This window comes from Chanodichthys erythropterus, chromosome 14, assembly GCF_024489055.1.
Source record: "Chanodichthys erythropterus isolate Z2021 chromosome 14, ASM2448905v1, whole genome shotgun sequence".
Taxonomy (NCBI): Eukaryota; Metazoa; Chordata; class Actinopteri; order Cypriniformes; family Xenocyprididae; genus Chanodichthys; species Chanodichthys erythropterus.
This window is the reverse complement of record NC_090234.1, coordinates 37,646,612-37,671,827: the sequence shown is the minus strand read 5'-3', so window position 1 is coordinate 37,671,827 and position 25,216 is coordinate 37,646,612. Positions and strand designations below refer to the sequence as shown.

Sequence of the window (25,216 nt, the reverse complement as noted above, 5' to 3'; positions counted from 1 at the left end):
ACCACACAGATTAGATAGTATGTGTTGTAACAACTATTGTGAAAACACTTATTTTTATGCATTTGGCAGAAGCTTTTATCCTAAATAACATGCATTCAGGCAATATGTTACCAGTTTATACATTTCAGTAGATCAAACCCAAGACCCTGGGCTTTAAACCTATATTTGTGATTTGGTATTCTCAATATCAGAGATGTGAGAAACGGAATCATTTTGAAGTTTATTTGAAAATAAATGAACAATAAAAATTAAAAAAAATAGTATTACATTTAACCGATTGCTTATATTGCACAAACAATAACACTGACAGAATAGCTTTGAAAAGTATTGTAAACACAATGACAAAGCTTTTAGCTATTAAATTATCTGCCTGTCAAGAAGAGACATGTAAATCTGAAAATAGTTGCCTCTTTTAAGCTTATATTTTGTAGCTAATTAGAATTTTTACAATGGTTTAAAACAAAAAGATTTACAAAATGCATAAATATATATATGTAAAGTAACAGTAAAACCCTGAGTGTAAAATATATCTTATATACACGGTCAGAATTACTGAATGTTAAGTGCAAAAATATGATGTTAAATTAACTATATAATAGTCATTACATATAAAGGAGTGTTTTATTTCTTTAGCTTTGGCTGAGAGATAATCGGAGCTCTTCCTCTCTGAAGCTCTTGTCCAGCCTCTGTGTCTCTGACTCCAGCACTGAGGGGACGGGCCGCTGAGAGACCGCAGCTAGAGACTCGTTCAGATCCTGTCTCAGGGACATCAGACTCTGGCTGTTCCTCAGAGAGCGCTCTATGAACTCTGCCCTCTGCTGATGGTCCACAGCCAACATGAGACGAAGATGGTGAACCTAGAAAATTGGGTTTAAGGTTTAAGGCCATATTACGTGCCAAAATACTAATGAACAGTTGAAGTGTGAAGGACAAACCTGTTCTTCTAGCTCACTGGCTCGGACTCTGAGACGCTTTAGTTCTTCGTTGTCCGTACCATCGGACAGGTCCTATGCGACATGATATGTAGCTATTTTAGCCTTTTCACTGGCAATTAACACATGACAGACTCAAAACACAATTTATTGCAATAGTTTGGCATGTTGCTTACACTATTGTTAACTAAAACTATTAAAAATAGTTTTCGTTAATTAAAACAGAGCTGAAATAAAATTAAAAATACTGGATGAAAAACTTGAAAAAATAAAAAAGTTGAAGTACTAAAATAACTAAAACTAAAGCTGAAATAAAAGTAAATTAAAGCTGCTGTCCGCGATTTTTGGCCCTCTAGTGGTTAATAAACAGAACTGCAGGTGTCTTGCGGAAGAACATTCTAGCCGGAGCTACTTTTCTCCATGTAAGTCTATGGCGAGTCACGCAGTTTCTGTGATACTCTGCGGCGGGTCCTACCAGTCCGGTCTGAAATAGTCCGAATATAAACACTTATTATAAGTGTACCATAATGATTCAGGATAAGACAAAAACACAGTTTGGAAAATGGATTCATGTTGTATATTCTCAATATATAATTTTTTTTGTAAATTTTTAACACCAAAAAACTTGCGGACTGCAGCTTTAAGCTGAAATATTAAATAATAATACAAATAACAAAAGCACAACAAAATTACAAAGGCTTAAATTAAAATTAAAAATGAAAATATAAAATTAAAAGCCAATTTAAAGTATTAATAAATCCTACAGTAGTATATAAATAATACTAAACTAACACTGGTTGCTAAAGCTCACAAAATGATACTCTAATAAGAATAAAAGTACATTACATAAAACAAAAATTGTCACTTCCGTGACAATCCATCACACAGAAAGACAACAAGAGCAAAACACAATTGTGTTGTAAATGTACTCTATCCATCATACCAGAACTCCAGCTTCTGACCGTGACAGCTGATGCCTCAGTTTCCCCCTCTCCAGCTCAACCTGGTGATGGCCAAATACAGTAGGTACATTAATCATGCTGACATCATAATATATGGTCCTTTCGTGAGGTGTGCTCGTACCTGTGTCAGCGTCTCTCTCAGGTGCTGTCGCTCAGTTCGTAGTCTCTCAATTTTCTTCTCTAGATGATTGTTTTTCTTCTGCAGAAGGTTCTGATCCACCTCCAGTTGTGCCACGGCCCGTTGCATGGCCGACAGACGCTCCTGTACAGCAGAGTCTGTATCCACCTCATCTGTGGACTGGGCCTTCTGTTCAAGCTCTTTCTCCTATAATATTGCCCAAAAATGTATCATAAACTACCAATTCACTAAATGTGTTCAAAGGGGACATGAAAAACAGAATTATCCTTGATCATTTGAAATAAAAATGTACTATGAGATACTCGTAACATCAAAGAAAAGCTCCCTCCACAAACCACCCAGAAGATTTCAGGAAACTAAGCAAAAAATTTAGAAACTGTCACACTGTTCACATCACAACCATGACCGGCCATGTTTACATTTTAATCAAAATTTTTCCAAACTGTTTTCTATTTTAAAGGGGTGGTTCATTATGATTTCATTTTTTTTTAACTTTAGTTAGTGTGTTATGTTGCTGTTAGAGCACAAACAACATCTGCAAAGATACAACGCTCAAAGTTCAAAGCAAAGGGAGATATTTTCTTTCAAAGAATTCTGTTTAAGGACTACAACAAACGGCTGGTAGGGACTACAACGAGCTTCTTCCCAGTTTGGTGACATCACTAACCCTAAAATTTACATAAACCCTTTCCCCGAGAACACGCAACAAAGGGATGAGGCCATGTCATCGCAATACAGTACGTAACACAAATGCAATAGCATGTCATAAAAGCAAGACGCCAACATAAGTTATACCCGTAATTAAACTAAACTATACCTGTTCTATCTTCATGAAGCATATATTCAGCATACATAAATTAAGCAACTAACCATTCAGAAACGTTGTCAATTCTTCTTGAGTCTCTCCATCATTGTCCGACTCCGGTTTGAACATAAAAGGTTGAACAGTTTCTGAAATTTCCAGTGAGTCTTCGAAAGGTAATCGACACTGCTGACACTATGTGCTAACATGAGATCTTGAAACTCCGCCCTCTGCTTAGGAGCAGCAGCTCATTTGCATTTAAAGGGGCACACACAAAAATGGAGCGTTTTTTCGCACTCTCAAAAAGTGACAAATTTAACATGCTATAAACATGATCTGTGGGGTATTTTGAGCTAAAACTTCACATACACACTCTGGGGACATTAGATACTTATTTTACATCTTGTAAACCCCTTTAATACATTTTAAAAAATTATTTTCCTGTGATGGTAAAGCAGAATTTTCAGCAGCGATTACTCCAGTCTTCAGTTCTTTAATCAATAGAAAGTTCAAAAGAGCAGCATTTATTTGAAATAGAAATATTTTGTAAAATTATAAATTTCTTCATAAATTGATCAATTTAATGCACCCTCGATGAATAAAAGTATTAATTTCTTTGAAAAACAAACACTTACTGAACCCAAAGTTCCTGATACTACTCTTAATTATATATGTAAAGTGTTAAGTGCTCAAACTAATTTATATTTCAAGGTGCAATTTTAGTAATGAGTTGAATAGCCTACAAATCACGTCCTCTGTAACCCAGTGTTTTTGAGCATTTTTGCTCACAGAATACACTTACGGTTGATTGAAAATTTTGTTATGGCATTTTTATGATTGGTAACTGAAATCTTTAGCTTTTTCTGCATCCAAACCAGAAGGTGTCAGTATGAAGTCCAAGGCCATATCAGCAAAACTAAATAAGTACCTTTCATTTGTGATTATAATGACAGGTATTTTAAACTTGGGGATGCCTCGGCTTTACTGACCTGTGACATATCAGCTTCTGCTCGGGTTCTCTTATGCTCCTGCTGTCCCAGCCTCTCTTTATAGTAAATCAGCATGGCTTCAGTCTTCTCCAGAGCCGTCCTAACCCGATCCCTGTCTTTAGTCAGCTCTTTGGCTCGTTCCTTCAGAGCATATACTTCAACATCCTTCTCTCTAAGGAGTCTGTCCTTCTCCTCCTTTTCTAAAAGGACAACGGACACTTGTTCCTTTAGTCTTTCCCATTCCTTATTATCTGTTGGCCCGGTTTTTATGTTCTCATTTTTTATTGTGGAGTGCAGTCTGTCTAGCTCAGTTTGCAGGGTCTGAGCCTTGGTCCTCAACCTCTCCATTTCCTGTTCCTTTCTTGTAAGGTCCCTTCTAAGTGTCTCTGTCTCTAACAACTTGTCATGAGGCTGATATTCAGCATTTATCTCTAGGAAGTCTGATAGAGTGCCATGGCCACTATCCATCTTTAGTCCTTTGTTTTTCTTTTCAGATTCTCTAAGATTACGTGTATCCTCTTCTATTTTGGTCTCCATCTCTTGTTTCTCTTTCTCTAAGGTTTCCATTTTTTCCCTCAATATCTTAGTATCTCTTTTCTCATCTTCAAATTGATCCTGCAATCTAAGTCTTGCCGATTGTTCTTTATACGCCATTTCTCGAATACTCTCCAACTCCGTTTCTTTATCTTTAAGCCGCTCTGAGAATAATTCTAGTTGTCTAACTTTCTGCTCCTCTGCTTGCTGGAATCTCTCGCTTTTTCTTTTCTCATTTTCATATCTCTCTTTCATCAATTCTATCTCCTTTTCCTTTTCCCTCAATGTTTTTTTGAGGAACTCCAATTCCTCGAACACATTTTGTTTCTCTTTATTTTCATTTTGGAGTTCCTCCCAATCTTTACTCTCTCTTAATCTGTCCTCTCTCAGTCTGTCCACTTCCTGTCTCAGCTCTCTGAATCTGTCGCTCAGTTCTTCTGCGTCTTTGGTCCTCTCTGCTGCCAAAGAGCTGAGTTCAGTCCTCTGATCTTCCAGGATGTCGATTCTAGCCCTCGCTCTTGTCAGCTCAGCCTCTCTCTGCTCTGCTATGCTCTTCATGGTTGTCAATTCTTCTTCTAACTGCTCCTGTCTTTGCAGCATTTGCTCCAACTCTCGCAACCCTTCCTCATTTTTCTTCTTAAGTTGTTCCTCTTGGAGATGCAGGGTGGACTTAAGTTCCTGTTTTTGCTTCTCTAACATCTGGACTTTGAGTAAAAGATCTTTGGCTTCAATTTGTGCTGCCCTAACTCCTTCCTCTCTGCTCCGGACTAACTCATCCTTCCTTTCCTGCATCATGGACCTGAGCCTCTCTCCCTCACGATGACTCTCTTCCAGCAGTTCTTTCAGAGTAGCCATCTCCTGAAGCCCTGCAATCAGCCCCTCTCGCATCTTCTGGTTCTGTTCGTCTCGTTCCTGGATCTTTGACCTTGTTTGTTCTTTGGTTCTAGACAGATTAACCACCTGTTCTTGTAAAGCATCCATCTGGGCAACCAAGGCTTCTTTCCTTTCATTTGCATCATTCAGCAAAGAGCTTATTCTGTCCTTCTCTCGCCTCTCCCGGAACGTTTCATCTCTAAGAGCCTCAAGCTCTCTCTCTTTCCTTCGAAGCTCTGCAGAGAGATGGTCTCTCTCCTCCTCCAGCTCTTTAATGCGAGCCCCAAGCTTCTCCACACGCCCCGCCTTTTCCTCCATCAGGATATGTTGACCTTTTTGAAGATCCTCAAGCCGGGCTCTCAATCTTTCTCCTTCTGTTTTTTCATCTCTCAGTTGGGTCTCCAGATGCCTCTTCTCATCTTCAATCTGACTTAAAGACCTCTTCAATCTTTGTTTCTCCTCTTCACTGTTTTCTGCCCTGGATTCAAGCACCTGTGCTTCCCCTCGGCTGTTTTGCAGCAGCTGTGACAACCTTCCCACCTCTTTCAACCGTTCATCCAGTTTTCCCTTCAGTGTCTTCACCTCTTCGCCTGTAAGTTTCTTCAGTTCTTCAACAGTCTCCCTCTCATGATGTAGCTCTCGTTTAACCAATAGTAGCTCTTGGTTACAGTCCATAAGGCTCTCCTCTTTCTCTCTGTGCTGACATTTTTCCTTCTCCAGTATCGTTTTGGTCTCTCGTAGACAGCTTGAGACTTCAAGGTTCCTCTGTTCGGCTTCATGCAGCTTTTCTCTCAGCCTTCTCATTGCTTCTTCCTCACGGTGGACTCTCTCTCTTTCCTCTTTTTCTTTTTGCTGTAAACTCTTCTTCAATGCACGGGCCTCCTCCTCAGTGTCTTGTAGGAGGGTAGTTTGTCGTTCAAGGTCTTCTTGTTGCTCCATTCTTATCCTCTGGTCTTCCTCTTTCTCCTGGTTCAGTTCATCAATCTTAAGTCTCAACTGCTTCAGCTCCATCTCCTTCTGACGGAGCTCTTCTCTCAGTATCTGCTCCCTATCTCTTTCCTCCATCTCCTGTCTTTTCTTTTTCTCCTTCTCCCTTTCCTCCAAGCTTATCCGATCTCGTTCCACCTCGGCTAACTTGGCTTTGCATCTGTTCACCTTTTCGAGCTCTGCTTTGAGCTTCTGTTCAAACGTCTTCTGTTCTTGTGCAAGTTGTGCTTGTAATGCGTTTAGTTCACTATCTCTCTCTTCCAACCTTTCTAGTATTGCCTCTTTTTCTTGAATGACTCCCTCTATTTTGTTATTGAGATCTTCTAATTCACTTTTCAGTCGTTTCTCCTGTTCCTTTACCTCTACTTGCTTCCTGTCCACCTCTTTTTGTTTCTCCATCTCCCTCTCTTTCATCTGTGAGATTTGCTCCTTTAGAAGTTCAAGTTGCTCATCTTTCTGCTGAACATCAGTCTCTAGTTTCTCTATGATTACGTCTAATGACTGAATTCTACCTTTGAGATCACCAATGTCCTCTTCTCTCTTTTGTAACTCTTCATTTCTTTGTCTAAGAAGCTCTGTCAGTTCTGTTTTCTCTCTTTCAGCAACCCAGTTTATGCTCTCCTTTACTTTTTCCATGTTGCCAGCTCGTCTCTTCCACCACTCTACATTGTCTTTCGCCTCTTTCAGTCTCAGTTCAAGAGTTTTCTTTTCTGTCGACAATGCAGTTTGCAATTGTTCAACATCTTTATCTCTTTCTTCCACGAGTAACGAGATATGTTCTTTCTCTCTTATTAGTTCTTCAACTCTGCTTTTGAGCTCTATCAAGTCTTCATCTTTCTGTTCCAACTGTCTTCTCCACCTCATGTCTTTCTCCCTCTCTTGCTCATCTCTTTTCTTTTGTCTGTTTTCGTTTTCTCTTGTTTTCTCAATCTCTCTCTCTTTCAGATGAGTGTTGTGTTTCTCCAGGGTTTCTACTCTACTCTCCAAAGTCTCTTTCTCTTGCAACTCTATTTCCAAGCTCTCAATTGTTCTCTCATGTGATTGGACTTTTGATTTTAACTCTTCGATATCCTCTCCCCTCTTTCGTATTTCATCCTCCTTCTTTTTCATTAGATCAGACATCTTAGCCTTTTCTCTCTCTATGACCTTGAGGTTCTGACTTTCTTTTTCCACTCTTTCTATATACTTCTGATTTAACTCCTCTTTCTCTCTCTGAACCTTGATTTCCTTCTCCTTCCATCTCTCAATCTCATCACATGCTTCTCTCAGACTTTGTTCAACTGTTTTCTGCTCTGCTGCCGATTTAATTTGTAGCTTCTCAAGTTCTGTGTTTCTTTTATTTAAGTGGTCTAAAAGCTCCTCTTTTTCTTTTAACAAACCATCAATCTTGTTCCTCAGTATCTCCACTTCTCCATCTTTCTGGCCAAGTTCTGCATTCAAAGCTTCTCTCTCTTTTTGCCATCTTTCTCTCTCGGTTTTGCTCTCTTCTACTTGTACTTTGTTTTTCTCTGTTTCTTGTTCAATGTCCTGCTGAATCCTCTTGCATTCCAACTGCCAGTTTTCAATCTCTCTTTCACTCTTGCTTTTTCCCTCCATTGCTTCTTGGTTTTCCTTTTCTCTCTGTGCTGTCTCTCTCTCCAGGTCTGTCTGTAGGCACTGAATCTCTCCTAAACAATTAAGAGAGAATGTTTACATTTTAATTACACACACACAAATACAACATATTAAATCAGTAAAGTGAATAGCCAATGAGAAGTTTTATAATACAACAATCTGACCTTGCAAGACATCTTTGGTCTGTGTGAGCGTGTCCACCTGTGTTTGTAGCTGACTGCATTGCACCTCCAGACCTGAGGCCTGTTCCTGAACCTGAGCAATCTGCTTCTGAAGACATACCACCACACCTCTGAAGATGGACAGCATCAGGTTAGAAACTAACAGGGCACTGGTACAAAAAATGGTTCAAACTAAATATATTAATATCTATGTGAAATACATTTCTGTTTTATTTTATTCAATTTGTTGATGTTGTTGATTCTATAGGTAACAACCTATAACAAAATTGTTCTCATAAAGCACATACTCCTCTTGAAAAGAATAGTATAAAAGAATACTGAGCTGTTAGTATGTTGTTTTATGACTATAGACTATACCCGAGTTCCTCTTTGACTTGTGTGAGTTCCTCCTTTTCTCTCTCCAGTGTGCACACTGTGTCCTCTAGTCTCTGGCTCGCTCTCATTAGGTCATCTCTCTCTCGTTCAGCTCTTCTCTGCTGCTCTGCTGCTTTGAGTTGTTCTGCCTGGACACTCTGCAGCTCTTTCATCATTGTACTGCACTGTTCAGTTAACTGACACACAAACACATCACTGTCCATGAGTGGACCAAAAACACAAAATGTACTCAAAAATAGGAGAATATGTGTACAGGATAATGTACAGTAAAGCCCATCATTATCACAAATTTTGCCCTGTATGACCTCTCACCTCATATTGCACAGCTACTTAACAAATAAACAACTGTACATGTAACAGATTTATCATTAATTTATTTTATTATATTTATTAATTAACTTTTTGTGAATTTTTAGTAAATTTTGAGTAAAAAAAAACATTCATTTAATTGGTTATATATACGTATATAGAGAGAGACAGCTTGTCATCTTGTACTTAGTTAGAACACAGTATAATGTTTTATTTTTTTTTAAAAAGTACTTTTCTTGTTTTCTGAATCTAGTTGGCAAGCAGTCGGTGTTGTCCTGAGTTTCTCACCTCTGCAATCCTTTGTTCATCTTTCCTCTGCTCTTCTGTGAAAGCGGTCACTTCCCTATCCCTGTCCTCCCTCTCTGTCTCCAGCTCATTCTCCAGCTCCCTCTCTCGGTTTCTGAGCTGCTGCAGAGTATTCAGATCCGTCTCTCTCCGTTCCCTGGAATGCAGAGGGATCATCAACACAATTGCAGTAAAGCATCACGGGCTGTGAATAAACAGGGCCAGCATACTACAGCCAAATATAACAGCTGTTGAGATAAACTCAGACATTTATAGTGTCATCTAAAACCCAATGTATTCATTAGTATTCCTACCAAAGTCCTACAAGCTCATTAGGGACCTGATTAGCTGTCATTTAGAGTCACAAGCGCACTTCATCTACAGATTTCAAACAGCCTATTATACAAGCTCCTTTTACTCAGCCTTGTACATAACAAGCAGGTCAAGGTAGGGGGTAGGCAATATAAACAAATATTTATATCAAGATATTCTTAGTTTATTAATGATATAAATATATACTTAAAAAATAGTATTCAAACAAAAATGTGTGTCTTTATTTGATCAAAAATAGTCAAAATGTGTAATAATGTGAATTAGTATTGCAATTTAAAATAACTTTCTATTTTAATATATTTTAAAAAGTAATTTATTCCTGTGATGGCAAAGCTGTATTTTCAGCATCATTATTCCAGTCTTCAGTGTCACATGACCCTTCAGAAATTATTCTAATATGCTGATTTGCTGCTCAAGAATTTTGCTGCTCATTTTGCTTTTTCCCTACTCAGCAGACTCTGATTTTTAATACACCTATAGCCTTCTCATCAGCTGACTTGACTGTTATGAATTTTTTAATTTCACAATGTTGTACCTTAATTCATTGGCCTCTAGAGACGCGGTCTTCACTTCCCTGCACAGACCCGCCATCTCTGTGCCAAATGCCTGGATTTGGGCCTGGGCTTCTGCCACCTCCGTCTCCAGCTAAGGGGTCAGGAAGACAAAAATCACACCTCTCATCCCTCTATCCCAAACCTGGCTCTACCAGCAATGCATTCTGGCCATGGATCAAGTAATTAAAGGCAAGAGGCCTGTGACAGCTTGCAGGGATTTGGTCATGTCCCTAGGCATCGTAAGTGATCTATGCTAAAGATGGGCTAAACCTGCATGCCAGACCTGCAGAGCACGAACACTGAGTTCTCTCTTGTCTTTGGCCAGAGCTTCATTTAAAGTAGCCATTTTCTCCAGGGCATCTCGGCCTTCTGCCAGCTCTCTCTTGAGCTGGGTTTGACTGGAGGACAGGGCCAGTAATGACTCCCGTGCCTGGAAGGAAAACATAATAAAGGAACAACATAAAGGAATGATGGAAAAGTTCGGAAGGGTGACAAAATACAGGATGTGAAACAACAACTCATAACAGGCAGGACGCTACAATGAGAAGTGCCTGATTTGTGAAAGAGTTTCGGGCACAACCGTCACATGATCTAGTGCTGTGCTGTCACTCCCACAGTAAAACTATGGGTTTACCTTCAGTAAAGCATCTTTAGTGTCGGCTGTCTCTTGCTCAGCTCGTGCTCTGTCCAGCTTCTCTCTCTCTAGTGCCCCCTGCAGGCTGTGCAGCTCCAGACGGGTGCGAGTCTCTCTCTCACACAGCTGAGCGGCCTCTAGCATTTCTGCCTCCATGCTGATTACAAATACACTTCAGAGTCATTTACCAGCAAAATTTAGCATCATAAGCATGACTGAACAGTGCTCTAATGACACACACACACCATAACACTGTTCAGCATAACACTGAGGATTGATGGATAAGTATACCGTTTTTGTCTCTCTCTCTCCAGCTGGATTCTCTCCTCCTCCTCCTTCTCTCTCTGTCGTCTCATATGTTCATTCTCCTGTCTCAGTTCCTCTGCGAGTCTCTCGGCCTCCTCCATCTGACTGCGCAAACTAGTTACCATCTCCTTCTCACTGTCACACACAACACTCTTCCATATTCAACCAGCAATTACAGTTCATACAGTTAAGCCAATTATTATTTGCAATGGCTGATAGCAAAGTTCAATATTATTTTGTCAAAATACACTACTGTTTAAAAGTTTGGGGGGTTGATAAGTTTTTGTAATGATTTTGAAAGAAGTTTCTTCTGCTCACCAAGGCTGTATTTATTTGATCAAAAATACAGTAAAAATAGTATTGTAAAATATTATTAAAATTTGTATATATAAACAAAATATTTTCAGCATCATTACTCCAGTCCTCAGTGTCACATGATCCTTCAGAAATCATTCTAATAAGATGATTTTCTGCTCAATAAACATTTATGATTATTATCAACACTGAAAACAGTTGTGCTGCTTATTTTTTTATGGAAACCATGATACATTGTTTTCAGGATTCTTTGGTGAATAGAAAGTTATTTATTTAAAGAACAGAAATATTTTGTTACATTATAGATGTATTTATTGTGACTTTTGATAAATTTAATGTGACCTTGCTGAATAAAAGTATTCATTTCTTTAAAAATAAAATTGTACTGACCCCAAACTTTTAAACAGTAGTGTAAATGAATGTAATGTTTTATTTTTAAATCATTTCAATTTTAAATACTCCAAGTGATTGTAGGCACTGCAACATTATAATGTACAATAGCTAATTTTAAATTTGACATTTAACAGTGTTATTAAATTATAAGCATTTTTAAAGATTAACAAGTGAAAGTTAAATTAAAATTTAAATGTAAAAATAAGGGGAATGAGCTTACACAATTAAATACAATAGCAACCAGTAATACTAAATAAAAGTAATATCAGCTAAAACCCAATATGGTTCAAATATTTTGTAAATAACCAACATGGATGTTATATTATAACTCAAATGTTTAAACAAACAACAACAGTTAATCAATTAAATTAACGACTTAAGGTAGAATTTAGGAATATTAAAAGGTAAAAGTGTATTTGTATGAGTTATGATCATGAAATAATGAAGCATTCATCACCTGTTCAGTAATTCCTGCGTGTGTTTCATCTGCAGTGCTCCCTGATTGGTCTGTTCCTGAAGCTCCGCCATCTCACTCTCCAATTGCGTGATTCGCTGCTCTAGTGATTCTTTCTCTGTCCCAAGTCTACGCAAGCTCATCTGAGCATCCTGGCAAAAAAGAGCTGGCTTACTAAGAGAGCTTCTTTACAAGCCAAAACGGTTATTTTTAAGACCATGTTATTAAATTTGGATGAAAGATTAAGAAACAATTATTGTTTTGAAGACCAAGAACATGAATAAAAGGGGCTATATGTAGAATTCAGAAATCCTTGTTATTAGCGACACTTGTGGCCATTAAGTGAACTGCAGCCAGCAACTTATTGTTCTTGTTTGCACTCATGCACATGCAAAGTACAAGCGACTGAACGTGATTCAAGGCACCAATATATTAATGACAAAATTACTTTTTCTTTTTTCACTTTATAAGTAAAAAAAGTTGGAAATGCCTTTGCAGTGATATACTGTTAATGAAAATCAAGACACCGTACACTGCTGAGAGCGACGTTTAGATGAATATGTAAAATATGTGCTGTGCACTTTCCTCTCAATATCAAAATAAACAATAAAAATGAAAGAGGTGGGAAAGCAGTAGTTAAGAAAGCATCTGATCATAGCAATATGGATTATGTTACCTGCTGGAAATTCACCGGCATCATATCGACAGATTAGGTCATTAAAATTATGCACAATATGCAGTGATGATAGTTTGTTTATAAAGTATATTTGAAACTATAGAGTATATAGATCAGGATATGTGAGACTATCCCTTTTCTTTGCATGACACATTGACATTGCAGTACAGAATGGCTCTTTCACTGCACAGAAGAGAAGCTCATGGGAGCCAGCATAAACATCACATCATTTTGATTTTCCCGACAAAAACATCCAGAGTCCTAAAGGGGGACTCGGTAGTATTTTAAATACACTGTTTGGAATTTAGTCGAGGCGATACCAACAACAAACGTGTAACCAATCAGCATTAGGGGGCGTATGATGGTTGAGGAGAGAGAACAAGCAAGAGGGAGATTTGAAAATATATATAAAAAATAAAAAAAAACCTGCAGAACAAGAGATGGGACACAATACAAAAGAGCTCAAAAGAATATCACTGGAATGAAGGTTTATGCCTGGGCAAAACGCTTTGGACCAGCGTTAATATTAGAAAAGCTTTCCAGGGCTGGAGAGAGCTAAAGGCCCCGGTATTCTTCAAACTAAATCGAAGATCGAACTGATGTGACGTCATTTAGAACAAAATCAGGCCAAAACAAAGTTCGTTTTGTGTTCTTTTTTGAAGTTTGAAATGGCTTGCCAAAGCAAACTTTCAGGAAAACTTCACTTCAGCTGCAAAACACCTTCGTACTACCATTGGTCAGTGATGATAACGTAACAGGAGGTGTGTGCTGAGGCTCCGCCTTCACTCGCGTCAAACGCGTCGTCTTTGACTCATTTCGTGCGTTGAGTTCGTCAAGGTAAGAGCTCTGTGGGTGAATGAAAACGCTGGATAGCCGCTTTATAGTACAAAATGAAGTTGTGCTTCTGATTAAATGAGGCACTAACACTGTTTTTCATGTTTGATACTGTAAAGCTGCTTGATTTTAAGCAATCTGTTGAATAAAGTGCTATATGAAGACGTGACGTGACTGGAGTGCTACTTTGCAGAGCTTGTGCTAACATACTAATGTTGTTATGTTCAGACGCCTTTCTTATGCTTTCCATAAAAATGCTTGCCATTTTCTAATTTTTGTTATGTTTATTTTGTTACTGAGAAGAAAGTGCACGGCACATATTTACATATTCATCTAATTGTCTATCTCGCCAGTGTGGGCGGCGTCAGATGTTCGTTTACAGTATATCGCTGGTCACGCATTTCGAACTTCGTTTTACCCCTAAACGAAGAACGAAAAAGAACTTTGTTTTTAAGTATACCGGGGCCTTAAGTGGGAAGGCCTGAAAACAGATGCGGAGGCTGCTTTGATCCCACTCATATGAGTACAATGGGTTTTGATTGTCTGGAGCTGCTGTGCTGTTTGCGACTAACAACGTGTGTTCATTTTTTGTGCTTTACGAATATATAGCCCCTTCAAGAAAATATATTCGGTCAATTATTATGTCACGTTGACCAACCTGTACTTCCTGTTGTCTCCATTGCAGGGCAGTCTCAGCTTGAGCGATGACAGAGAGGACAGAAGACAGTCCTTCACTGGACACAACATCTGCAGACAGAGAAACTGACTGCCCACTCATCTGCTGAGAGCTGAGAACCCTTGACTGGACAAAAAGAAAGTAAACACATAAGTTCATTCATGCTTCACGACCACAATCACAATTTATTTCCTGTTCACATGCTGACTCACCAGTGTCCTGACAGCATGTCTGACAGACTCAAAGTTTCTTTCAATTTCTATCTGCCTCTGCCACTTCCTCTCTTGCTCTTGTTCTCTCTCCATCTCCTGCCTGTGTCTCCTCTCCATCTCTGCCTCCTGCTTCTCCCTCACAGATTCAAGAGTTTTTATTGTCATATTCAGCTCTGTTATCCTGAAGAAGAAAAATAAATAAATCACAGTACAATATACTAAAAACACTGTATTACATCTAGTAACCAACTTTACATCTAGATATTTTTTGAATAATACAGTGAACAAAATTATGATTCAATTAAATCATTGCAAACATATTGTGAATAATTCAGTAAGGAATTAATGTTGTGTGAACCCTGTAATAACCTGTTCCTGAGCTCCAGTGTCTCTGACTCAAGGTCCGCTTTTAATTCAGTTGACTTCCTCTCTTCATGATTCAGATCATCAAGAGACAGTGGCCCCTGGGTGGAGGAGAGGGGTTGCGCTGTAGTGGAGTGAGCTATATGGGAGTCATGGGGCAGAATGGGAGCTGATCGCGGAGAACCCCATACAGAGAGGAGAGATGAGGAGAGACGAGAGAACTCTGCTCTCAGCTCCCACAGGTCTCTGTGGCACAAAAACACAACATGTGCACATTTAATGGAGAATACAGAAAATACATACACTAACATCTAAAAGTTTGGGGTCAGTAAGATTTTCCCTTTTTTGGGGTAAAAATTAATACTTTTATTCAGCAGGGATGCATTAAATTGATTAAAAATTAAAGTAAAATATTTTTATTACAACAGTTTTCTATTTCAAATAAATGCTTTTCTTTTTAAATATATATTTATCAAAGAAATATGAAAAAAATGTATCATGGTTTCCACAAAAACATTAAGCAGCACGAATGTTTTCAACAATATGTTCCTTCAAGACTGACCCAAAATATTCACCAGTTTGCCTTAAATGTAAAGTGGATTTGAGCACATATTCCTACATGTTTTGGTTTTGTCCCATAATAAGTCATTTTTGGGATAAGATTAAAACAAAGCTTGACCGTATACTGAATTGCACTATTATGAAAGATCCCTAGTTTTTTATTCTGGGAATGAGTAAGGAGAACAGTGGATTATCCTTTTTACAGGCCAAACTGGCAAGCAAATTATTATTTTTGGCTCGTAAATATATACTTGTGATGTGGATAAAAGATAAACCTCCAACAGTGGATCAATGGTACACTGAGATTGTATGGTAGCATATTTCAACTAGCATAATGCTAAATATTTTTGTTTTTGAAAGAGCAATTCAGTTTTTCCATATGTCCTCACTTGTCAGTAGCAGTCTTCAGAGAGTGACACTGGCGTCTGAGTGTAACCACGCGTCCCCACAGAGTCATCAGCCTGGTCTGCTCCTTCCCTATGTGGCCTGTCAAAACCTGTATTCAAAATAATGATATAACGTAATTAAAAAATATATTAAATTAATCAAAACAATTTGTTTCATAAATAAAATGAAACCAGTAGATGCTCATTTTGCATTGTGACTAATCCTGAGGCTAAAGTTTGTCAGAAACATGTGGCGTACACTGATTGTACAACCACAAATATCCATCTGTGTCTGTCAGTGGAACTACTAGAAAAAACAAAGCAGCAACCACAGCAACATCTCCCTGCTATATTTACAGAGCCTTTCTCTGCAAATTCAGTCTGAGGAAGAGAAAACATTGTGCCAGTCATAATGTTTACAGCTGCAGAGGCGAAAATGCTGAATCAGTGTTTGAGGTTTCACATCTCACTGACATTAATGCCAATTATTGCACGGTAACAGCATTGTAAGCCAAATAAAATACATTATAATATGTTTTTCTGAAAATCTAATGTGAAGAATGACTGGATGCAATACATGAGGTTATTTTAAAAGAGCTACCACCAAAGCACACTTATTTTATGCTCTTGTAATATGTTTATACTCTGTGAAACACCTCTAAAATGTCTTTTCGCACCCATCCACTAATGGAGCATACATACTCAACTGTGTGACTGCCCAGTTGCTTGGTGACAATATTTTGCAACACATTCCCTAATGCGCTGACAAAATCAGCTCAGAACAACTGAGCCATTGCTAAGCAACTACTGAATGCTCATGAACCTGCTTGTGAGGCCAAGTTCACACTGCTAATTTCAGGAGTGACAACCTCATTTAATGCTGCACACTGGAATTCAAAGATGACAACTCAGAGATTTTGCTGCATCTACATCCTCAGAGGACACAGAAATTATATGTATCTATGGCAACACTCATACTGCCAAAAACTGACTGGCTTTGTAGCAATGCAAACTACTGTAGAATGAAAAAAAGTGTACCAGGTAACACTAGTTATAGTAAAAGAAAAACAGATCAGCAGTTGCTTTCCAACTAGTGTTGCGTAACAAGACCTTCAGACTGAAGGCAGGAGGTCCGGACTCCATCACAGCTTTCAGTAGCCAAGGACCACCCAGATGCCGTCTGACTGACATGTAAAGCAACCAATCACAGTTTGTTTTGTTCAGAGTCATGTTTAGGAGCGTGAAAATTCAAAGTCAATGTCCCCACAATAATATAACAGGGTGCAATTCATTCAAGAACAATGGACAAGTTCACTGTAATTCAAACTTGAATTCAACCAACCAAATCCTGGAGAATTCAACCAATCATCTGAAGACTTCAAAACTCCCAAAGTGTTTCCCATTTTGTGTGCCTTATGCCTCAGATGTTCAGCCAACAGTCCGTGCGTGTGACGTTTGAGGCTGAGACTACTTTTTCCCAACTAACTTTAACGGTAGTTGAATCCGCTGCCATTTTAATTGTTTTTACATGATGTCACAAAGTTCAATTGGGAGAAGGCTGAGCTTACATAAAAATTTACATTCACACATTTCAATGAAGCTTCCAATTTAAAGCGATTTACAGTACATTAAATATTTTATTAGTATACGTGTTGACTTTAAAGGATTAGTTCACTTTCAAATAAAATTTTCCTGATAATTTACTCACCCCCATGTCATCCAAGACGTTCATGTCTTTCTTTCTTCAGTCGAAAAGAAATGAAGGTTTTTGATGAAAACATTCCAGGATTATTCTCCATATAGTGGACTTTAATGTCCTCCAAACGGTTGAAGGTCTTCAAACAGGGTTCCTACACATTTTCCATTTCAAAATTCCATACTTTTCCAGACTCAAATTTCCAGACCTCCTTCCAAACGTTTTTCTGCCATTGGTTAGTCTCTGTCTCCTTTTCTATGTTTTCTCTGCTTCATGTTTGTAGTAGGATTCTTACAGTCTTTTAGTGATTTTTAAATCAGTGTTTGATTGTTGAAATAAAGTTTTGTATTTAGTATTTACGTCTAGGCCCTTCTCTTCTTAAAACTACGTTGCTGTGTGACTTCTGTTGTGGATTAATTTACAAGAACTAATATATTCCCTGTTTAAAAGGGTAGTGACTTTGTTTCCCTTTCTGACCATACCACTCGCTACATAGGCGTAAATATTTAATTTGTTTAACATTCTAATAATTCGACAGATTTACTTCATAGACATTCTTCTCTGATTTATCCATTCTGTTCTGTTGTCAGTATTGAATCAAAACATTTCTATAGAGTAGCCTACAAAAGCGCAGTATCAGTTTTAGAAATGTTAGAAATATTTTAGAAATTCACAAGTTTATAAACATCTGCAAAGTAAAAAGAGTTGTAAAAGGTGATGTGTAGGGGGGTCTGGGGGCATCCTCCCCTAGGAGAAGATTTTTGTGATTTTAACATGTAAATGAAGCATTCTGGTGCACTCTGACAACAACATAAATGGGAAAACTAACATTTCCTTCAAGTAAAAAAAATAAAAATAATAATAAATTGACAGTATGGCTTAGAATTGACACAAATTTCACAATTGAATGCGATTTTGATTCAGAAGCTTGCTTGATTTTGATTTTGAAAATTTTGATTTTGAAAATTTTGATTTTGAAAATTTGATTTTGATTTGATTACCTTCGATTCAATATTGATTCATTTGGGGCCTATCAGGTCAAATACTGTACATGGCAAATTTCCTCAAAGAAAAAAAAAATTCAACTAATGCTGTAAATTATACAAGGAACCACAGCTGGAACATCATTATAATAATTGGTTAAAACTGATTTGCAAGCTACTTTCATGTAGGCTAAATTACACATAAGGAAGTTTATATAAATTTTTAATGACAATTATTTTTCTCTTTTTTTTTATTATTTAGGCCTAAACATTTAAATGGTGGCTGTCATGAAACAGATTTATACATTTAATATCGAAGCACATGTTAAGTACAAATACAATGAATATGCAATAGCCTATAGTGCATATATTTAGCAAAATGCTCCTCTTGAAGTTCATTTTTGTAGCTGAATAATGAGTTTTTGGCCATTGAACGGCTTTTCTGAGGTAGGCTAAATGTGATATTTTTACATGATGACAGTTTTATTGATGCCTTTCTGCAGTTGAAACAATGATTGATCGATTGCATGTGATACAGAATTCAGTAAGTTGTACTTTATCTTTCAACATTCCTTCGGATGTTGAATCATGTTTATTTTGTGCTGTAACTAGTAAAGCAGAAGAGATGGTCGGTTCACGAGCGCTACAGCGATCTATCACGCCACAGAGCACCAAGAAAGATCACGACTCACTCCAGTCTATGGGAAAGTAGCCCATTTTCGATTCTTGTGAGAATCCTGAGACACGCACTCGCCCTGAAAAAAACCTCTTCGGATCTACACGATTAACATAAATTATGTATTTTGATTCAAAAGAGCTAATTTCGCTGTAAAGTGTCTAGTTTGCAGGTATAATAAATTAGAAAACTGAATAGAGACAATAGTCTGGAAACACAAATATTTTTCCATACTCTGATTTCTTTTTTCCATACTTTTCCAGACCTGGAAATTACTCAAATCAAATTCCATACTTTTCCATACTTTTCCAAACCGCGTAGGAACCCTGTTCAAAGGGCTTTAAAACGATACCAGACGAGGAATAAGGGTCTTATCTAGCGAAACGATCGGTAATTTTCGGAAAAAAATGTAAATGTATATGCTTAATATATTATATACGCTGTATGTCCTACGCCTTCCCTATTCTATTTACGGAAAAAATGGAACTGGTGCTGCATTCGTTCCGCAAGTAGAATGGGGAAGGTGTATTACATAAAGCGTAAACTTTTTGAAGAATATGAAAGTGCGGTTTTGGCTGAAGATTTTGGAAGGCGATCATTTGTTTATATAAAGCATATTCATTTACATTTTTTTTTTTAAAATGACCGATCGTTTCGCTAGATAAGACCCTTATTCCTCATCTGGTATCGTTTAAAGCTGCACTGAACCTGTCATTTTGACCTTCAACCGTTTGGGCTTCATTGAAGTCCACTATAAGGAGAATAATCCTGGAATGTTTTCATCAAAAACCTTAATTTCTTTTCGACTGAAGAAAGAAAGACATGAACATCTTGGATGACATGGGGGTGAGTAAATTATCAGGAAAATGTTATTTGAAAGTGAACTAATCCTTTAATCCCTAGGAATCCAACTCAAGATCTTTAGTGACAAACATACATGTCCCAAATATGTAGAGATTACTTCCTCACCTCTTTCTCTTTTTGCCAATCGATTTCTTTCTGCACCACCTCCTCCACCGCTTTAGACCAATCGGCTGTTAGCTTTCGCAGGTCATCTCTTAGGGCTTCATTAGCCTCTGTTGATTGGCTGAGCTGACTCCGCAGAAGAGCACTGACCTCCGAGAGCCCCAAACTTCTGCTCCAGTGAACAAACACAACTCAGTCACAGGAATTCAAGCACTGAAAGCATAAAAATCTTTCTTACACAGTCCCCACACCTCTGCTGTTCCTCCTCCAGCCTGATGAGGGTGCTCTCCAGCGTGTCACTGCGTTCATCCCGCAGCATCCTCTGTGAAATTCAAAGTGTTAATGTGACACTTACAGCTCTCCAGGAAAACACTGAGGACTGTTGTTTGTCTCACCTCTCTGATCCTCAGCTCTCGCTCCTCGCTGATCGACTGCTGCTCCAGAGCCTGACAGCGAGCCCTGTACTCCAACACCTGACAAACACATGCATGAGAACATTAATTACCAGGGAGGCACTGTTTGGTACTAACTGAGATATGATTGGTCCTCTTAAATGGGTAGGCTAATGAGGCATTCTCCTAATGAGTTTTTATCCAGCTTGAGTTCTGGACACTCAAGAATCTGATCATTATAACCATCATCAGTAAGAGATTCACTGTACAGCTTCATTGGTTATTATGGGAGTTTTCGGAAGTGGGCAGCTTTGTGTACCTTTCTGTATATAATATACCATTTTCATGCTGCTAACTACACATTGCAAAGTATCTGGATTAACAGCCATATAAATGCGTGATTGAATCCGATTGACAGTGATAACCATAGCAATGAATGGATAGAACAAAACAATCTGATACTGTATGTCAAATGATCTGTGCATTAAGTCTTGGAGTGTAAATGCTAAATAATAGGGCTGCCATTTTTTCTATGTAATGTGTAACTTTGTTGTTCACTTTACAAATCAGTCACAAAGTGACTTTTTTACATTTAAATGTACAGATTTTTAATAAAATAGTTCAAAGCACATTTGTTTTATGATCAGACCTGACACCTGACAGTGATTATTTTTAATTTTACAAAAAAATAGGATGAGATGAACAAACCATTTCTTAGCATTTATTTTAAAGTTATATTCATTACTGGGCTCACAGTTCATGTGTGTTGGGTACTTTTTAATGTGTGTGTGGATGACTGTGTTCATCTGCCATCACCGAAGGCCATTTTTGACACAGGAAAACTCGGTTTAATCTGTAAATTAAAAAGGGGAGAGAGCTTCAAATAGTGTTGTGGTAGAGTCTTGGAGTCAAAAAAGTAGAGAAACAAAAGCATAGAGTTAAACTTCTCTCAATTTTGCTCATCAAGAAATTGCTAAGGCACACTGTAAATTAATAACTTACGGTCTCACTATCACTGCAAATTGCTGTATGTGTGAACCCCCTTAAATGTTTTAAATCAAAAACTAGAACAATACAAGTTCCATGATCTGAATCTAGAAAGACAAATCGGTAACTTTACAGGTTTAAGGTTCATCAGTTAAACGTTAGTGTATTAACTAACATGAACTATCCGTGAGCAATACATTTGTTACTGTATTTAGTACTAATATTTGTTAACCTTAGTTAAGGAAAATACAGTTGTTCATTGTTTGTTCATGTTAGTTCACAGTGCATTAACTAACGTTAACAAGATTTTAATAATGTATTTGTAGATGTTGAAATTAACATTAAAAAAGAGAAATACATGCTGTATAAGTGCAGTTCATTATTAGTTCATGTAAAGTGTTACCGACAAATCTCTTCAAGGACCTTCAGCCATGAGTTATGAAAGTATATTAAAGGAGCCCTAGAATTAAAAATTGAATATATCTTGGCATAGTTGAATAACAAGAGTTCAGTACATGGAAATGACATACAGTGAGTCTCAAACTCCATTGTTTCCTCCTCCTTATATAAATCTCATTTGTTTAAAAGACCTCCGAAGAACAGGCGAATCTCAACATAACACCGACTGTTACGTAACAGTCGAGATCATTAATATGTACGCCCCCAATATTTGCATATGTCAGCTCATGTTCAAAGCATTAGACAAGGGCAGGACGTCTGGATGTGCAAAGCTGAATCATCAGACTAGGTAAGAAAGCAAGGACAATAGCGAAAAATGGCAGATGGAGCAATAATAACTGACATGATCCATGATATCATGATATTTTTAGTGATATTTGTAAACTGTCTTTCTAAATGTTTTGTTAGCATGTTGCTAATGTACTGTTAAATGTGGTTAAAGTTACCATCGTTTCTTACTGTATTCACGGAGACAAGACTGTCGTTATTTTCATTTTTTAAACACTTGCAGTCTGTATAATTCATAAACACAACTTCATTCTTTATAAATCTCTCCAACAGTGTGTAATGTTAGCTTTAGCCACGGAGCATAGCCTCAAACTCATTCAGAATCACATGTCAACATCCAAATAAATACTGTACTTACGCGATTAGACATGCTGCATGACGAACACTTTGTAAAGATCCATTTTAAGGGTTATATTAGCTGTGTGAACTTTGTTTATGTTGTTTAAGGCAGTCGCAAGCTCCGGGGGTGTGGAACACGAGAATTCAAAGTGGCCGCAGCCTGAATTGGTGCATATTTAATGATGCCCTAAAATAGGCAGTTAAAAAAAATGAATAAAAAAAAAATCTATGGGGTATTTTGAGCTAAGAATTCTCAGACACATTCAGGGGACACATTAGACTTATATTACATCTTTTTACACATTCTACAGCACCTTTAAATGTGTGAGTTCAGACCTTGTTCTGAAGTTTATGGATGAGCAGAGCCTGTCTGGCTTCTCTCTCTCTGCCCTCTCTGAGCTTTCTCCGCCATTCTCTCTGCTCATCGTCCAGACGCACCGATAATGACAGAGAAGGGTCCAGTGTCTGAGACAGCTAAACATGGGTACAAACACACAGAGAGATCACCAGTTAAGCATCAGTTTACTCTGTTATTGATGAACCACACACGTCACTGACTCCCTCCTCCTCCTCACCCTGTCGGTCAAAGCTTGAGCTCGAGACTGAAGCTCCTCCCTTTCCGCTCTGCTCTCTGCCAACTCATCCTGCAGACGCGATAACTCCGCCCTTAGCTCCGTCCTCTCCTGCTGCCATCCAATCAACAGTTCTGATTCCATACTGGGCCATCAGCTGTGGAAAATAAAAACATTTATATGGGTTAAATGATAAGGTAACATAAAACGCTATACTTGGAGCTGGATATTACTCAATATGTAAAAATAACATGTTCCTTAGGGGTGTAGGATTTTATCCATTGGGAATTGATTGGATTGTGAAAATTAGTCACTAAGGGTGATTGGAGGGTAGGGGCTGAAAAACAAGAGAGTTTAGTGACAGCAAAGCAGAGCAAGTCATGATATTTTAATAAGACACTGACAAAACAAACTTTTTTAGTATTTGAAATAACATGCACTGATAAATTGCTCAATAAATATATTTTGATTTCCTCAGTCATGAAATGTTAGCAAAGTGGCGAAATACGTATTCTAATATTTATTATGAAGTGCTTTGCAGATTGTCTGTAAATCATAAAAAGGGCTGATACTACACACTCAGATTATTGAACCCTATTAACTGTACATTGTAAGTTTATATGATTAATATGCTAGCATTATTTGACAGCTGCAGGCTTTAGTTAATTCATTGAGGTGTAATAACAGTATGAGAGTATTTCAGAGTGAATACACTGAATGATTTCGACATACGAAGCATATTTTATATCAAATATATGCAAACGAGAGTGGTCCATGTGTATAGAAAGCTTTAACTGCTTTATGAAGTCTCTGTTAAAGTGCAAATATAATGTAGTAACTTACTTTTGAAAACACGGGTTACTTCACTGTGTCCATTCACGTACTGCAGTCTGAAATAACACGCAAAACCTCGGATATGTCTGTTTTTAATCCTGTTTTTCTGCAGCATCCGGATTCGAAACTGTAAATCGTGTGTTTTGTGGTGTTTTGAATGAGCAGCGCGCGTGCGTCAATGCGCGTGCTGTAGACAGCGCCACCAGGCGACTTGGAGACGCGTTTACAATATGTTTACTGATGTATATAAAACTTTTTAGGCTATATTATGCTGTATACCATGTAATCGAGACTCTTCAAATTAACTAATTAGAAAACCAGTAGCTAAAAAGAACTGCTATTAGGCAAAAGGCTTGTTTTTTATATTAAATATGGAGGACAATATTGAATCTGTCTATTTTACACACATCAACAAGCATGAATCCAGATGGTTTTCAGATGAATTCAACTTTAAAATAATAATATAAAATAATATCTTATTTTTTTTAATAAGATATAATAATTATTTCATAATATTTAACTGAATTGCAAAAAAAAAAAATGTAATTGTTTTTCTTTTACTAAATAATTATTCCATTGTTTGTTTGTTGTATATATGAACTATATGAAGAGAGAGTATTGAATCATAATATGAGATAGGTGTGTCATGTCATGACACTGGAACAATCTAATCTAGTGTAAGCTGATTAGCACAGAGGCAGGTTGGACTTGATTTAAATAACATGCAGAGTTGCTGCACGTTTCAAGTTCTTAATACTTATACAGAAGGTCTTTTTGTCAAGGGGTTTGAACACAGAACGGAGTGAAATTTCGACACTCTCTGCTTTGTCTATCTGAAGACACTAGATTTTAAAATGGTGTCATTGTGATATTCTGTCCACTACATTATATTTCTGGTGCTACAGCTCATCTGGCTGCTTCTTTTCCCCCCTTTCTTTCTTGTTGGATGACATGTTGATTCTCTGGTCCTGTTATGTTTTCCTCACGTATCTTTCTCTCTACCTCTCCTTCAACTTCCTGAGAAGTTTACTCACCCTGGACAGTGAAAAGCAAAGGGTGACTGCAAGAATTCGCAGAAAGCGGCGGCGGAGGGGAAGGTCAAGACTGTCCAGTAGGATGGGTTTCCAACGCAAGAGTGCACACTAGAAGCAGAGATGCACTTAGTGGATCTTGTGTGAATATCATCTGACCACTGGATCAAGGTAGTTACAGATGTGTGTTTGCATTTATGATGAGCTTTGAATTCTCTTTTCTATGAGATAATGACACACAGCTATGACTCAAGAAAAAAGTCATGGTTTGTAATGTTTTATTGTTATCATGTTCCCCCAAAAACAATAATAG

The 25,216-nt window shown here is 37.7% G+C and overlaps 1 protein-coding gene across 3 annotated transcripts; it reads right to left on the bottom strand.

The window, feature by feature from the left end:
• Nucleotides 1–279: 279 nt before the first annotated feature.
• On the bottom strand, nucleotides 280–24,007 carry si:dkey-230p4.1 (centrosome-associated protein CEP250). 3 transcript variants are annotated; one of them, XM_067409763.1, is made up of 23 exons: nucleotides 23,882–24,007; nucleotides 23,042–23,195; nucleotides 22,803–22,940; nucleotides 20,397–20,474; nucleotides 20,253–20,323; nucleotides 20,005–20,170; nucleotides 15,684–15,790; nucleotides 14,740–14,979; nucleotides 14,371–14,551; nucleotides 14,141–14,284; nucleotides 11,976–12,124; nucleotides 10,796–10,945; nucleotides 10,505–10,661; nucleotides 10,154–10,300; nucleotides 9,852–9,961; nucleotides 8,987–9,140; nucleotides 8,372–8,565; nucleotides 7,997–8,124; nucleotides 3,825–7,885; nucleotides 2,016–2,219; nucleotides 1,876–1,935; nucleotides 936–1,007; nucleotides 280–857 (listed from the first exon to the last, which is right to left on the bottom strand). In XM_067409763.1, exons 2-23 carry the CDS (start codon nucleotides 23,180–23,182, stop codon nucleotides 630–632), a joined length of 7,080 nt encoding a protein of 2,359 aa, XP_067265864.1. In that variant the 5' UTR covers nucleotides 23,183–23,195; nucleotides 23,882–24,007; the 3' UTR covers nucleotides 280–629. The 3 variants fall into 3 exon arrangements, with proteins under 3 accessions (XP_067265864.1, XP_067265865.1, XP_067265866.1); XM_067409764.1 differs by lacking the exons at nucleotides 22,803–22,940; nucleotides 23,042–23,195; nucleotides 23,882–24,007 and adding an exon at nucleotides 21,148–21,200; XM_067409765.1 differs by lacking the exons at nucleotides 20,253–20,323; nucleotides 20,397–20,474; nucleotides 22,803–22,940; nucleotides 23,042–23,195; nucleotides 23,882–24,007 and adding an exon at nucleotides 16,791–16,864 and having other exon boundaries at nucleotides 20,005–20,018.
• Between the last annotated feature and the right edge of the window lie 1,209 nt (nucleotides 24,008–25,216).

Bases quoted from the DNA above. Each gene is read 5' to 3' on its own strand.
- si:dkey-230p4.1 (XM_067409763.1), bottom strand. From the start codon at position 23,182: ATGGAATCAGAACTGTTGATTGGATGGCAGCAGGAGAGGACGGAGCTA. The intron at 20,475-22,802 runs GTCTGAACTCAC...TGTGTTTGTCAG, and splicing joins TCCATAAACTTCAGAACAAG to GTGTTGGAGTACAGGGCTCG. The intron at 20,171-20,252 runs GTGTGGGGACTG...TCACTGGAGCAG, and splicing joins CTGGAGGAGGAACAGCAGAG to AAGTTTGGGGCTCTCGGAGG.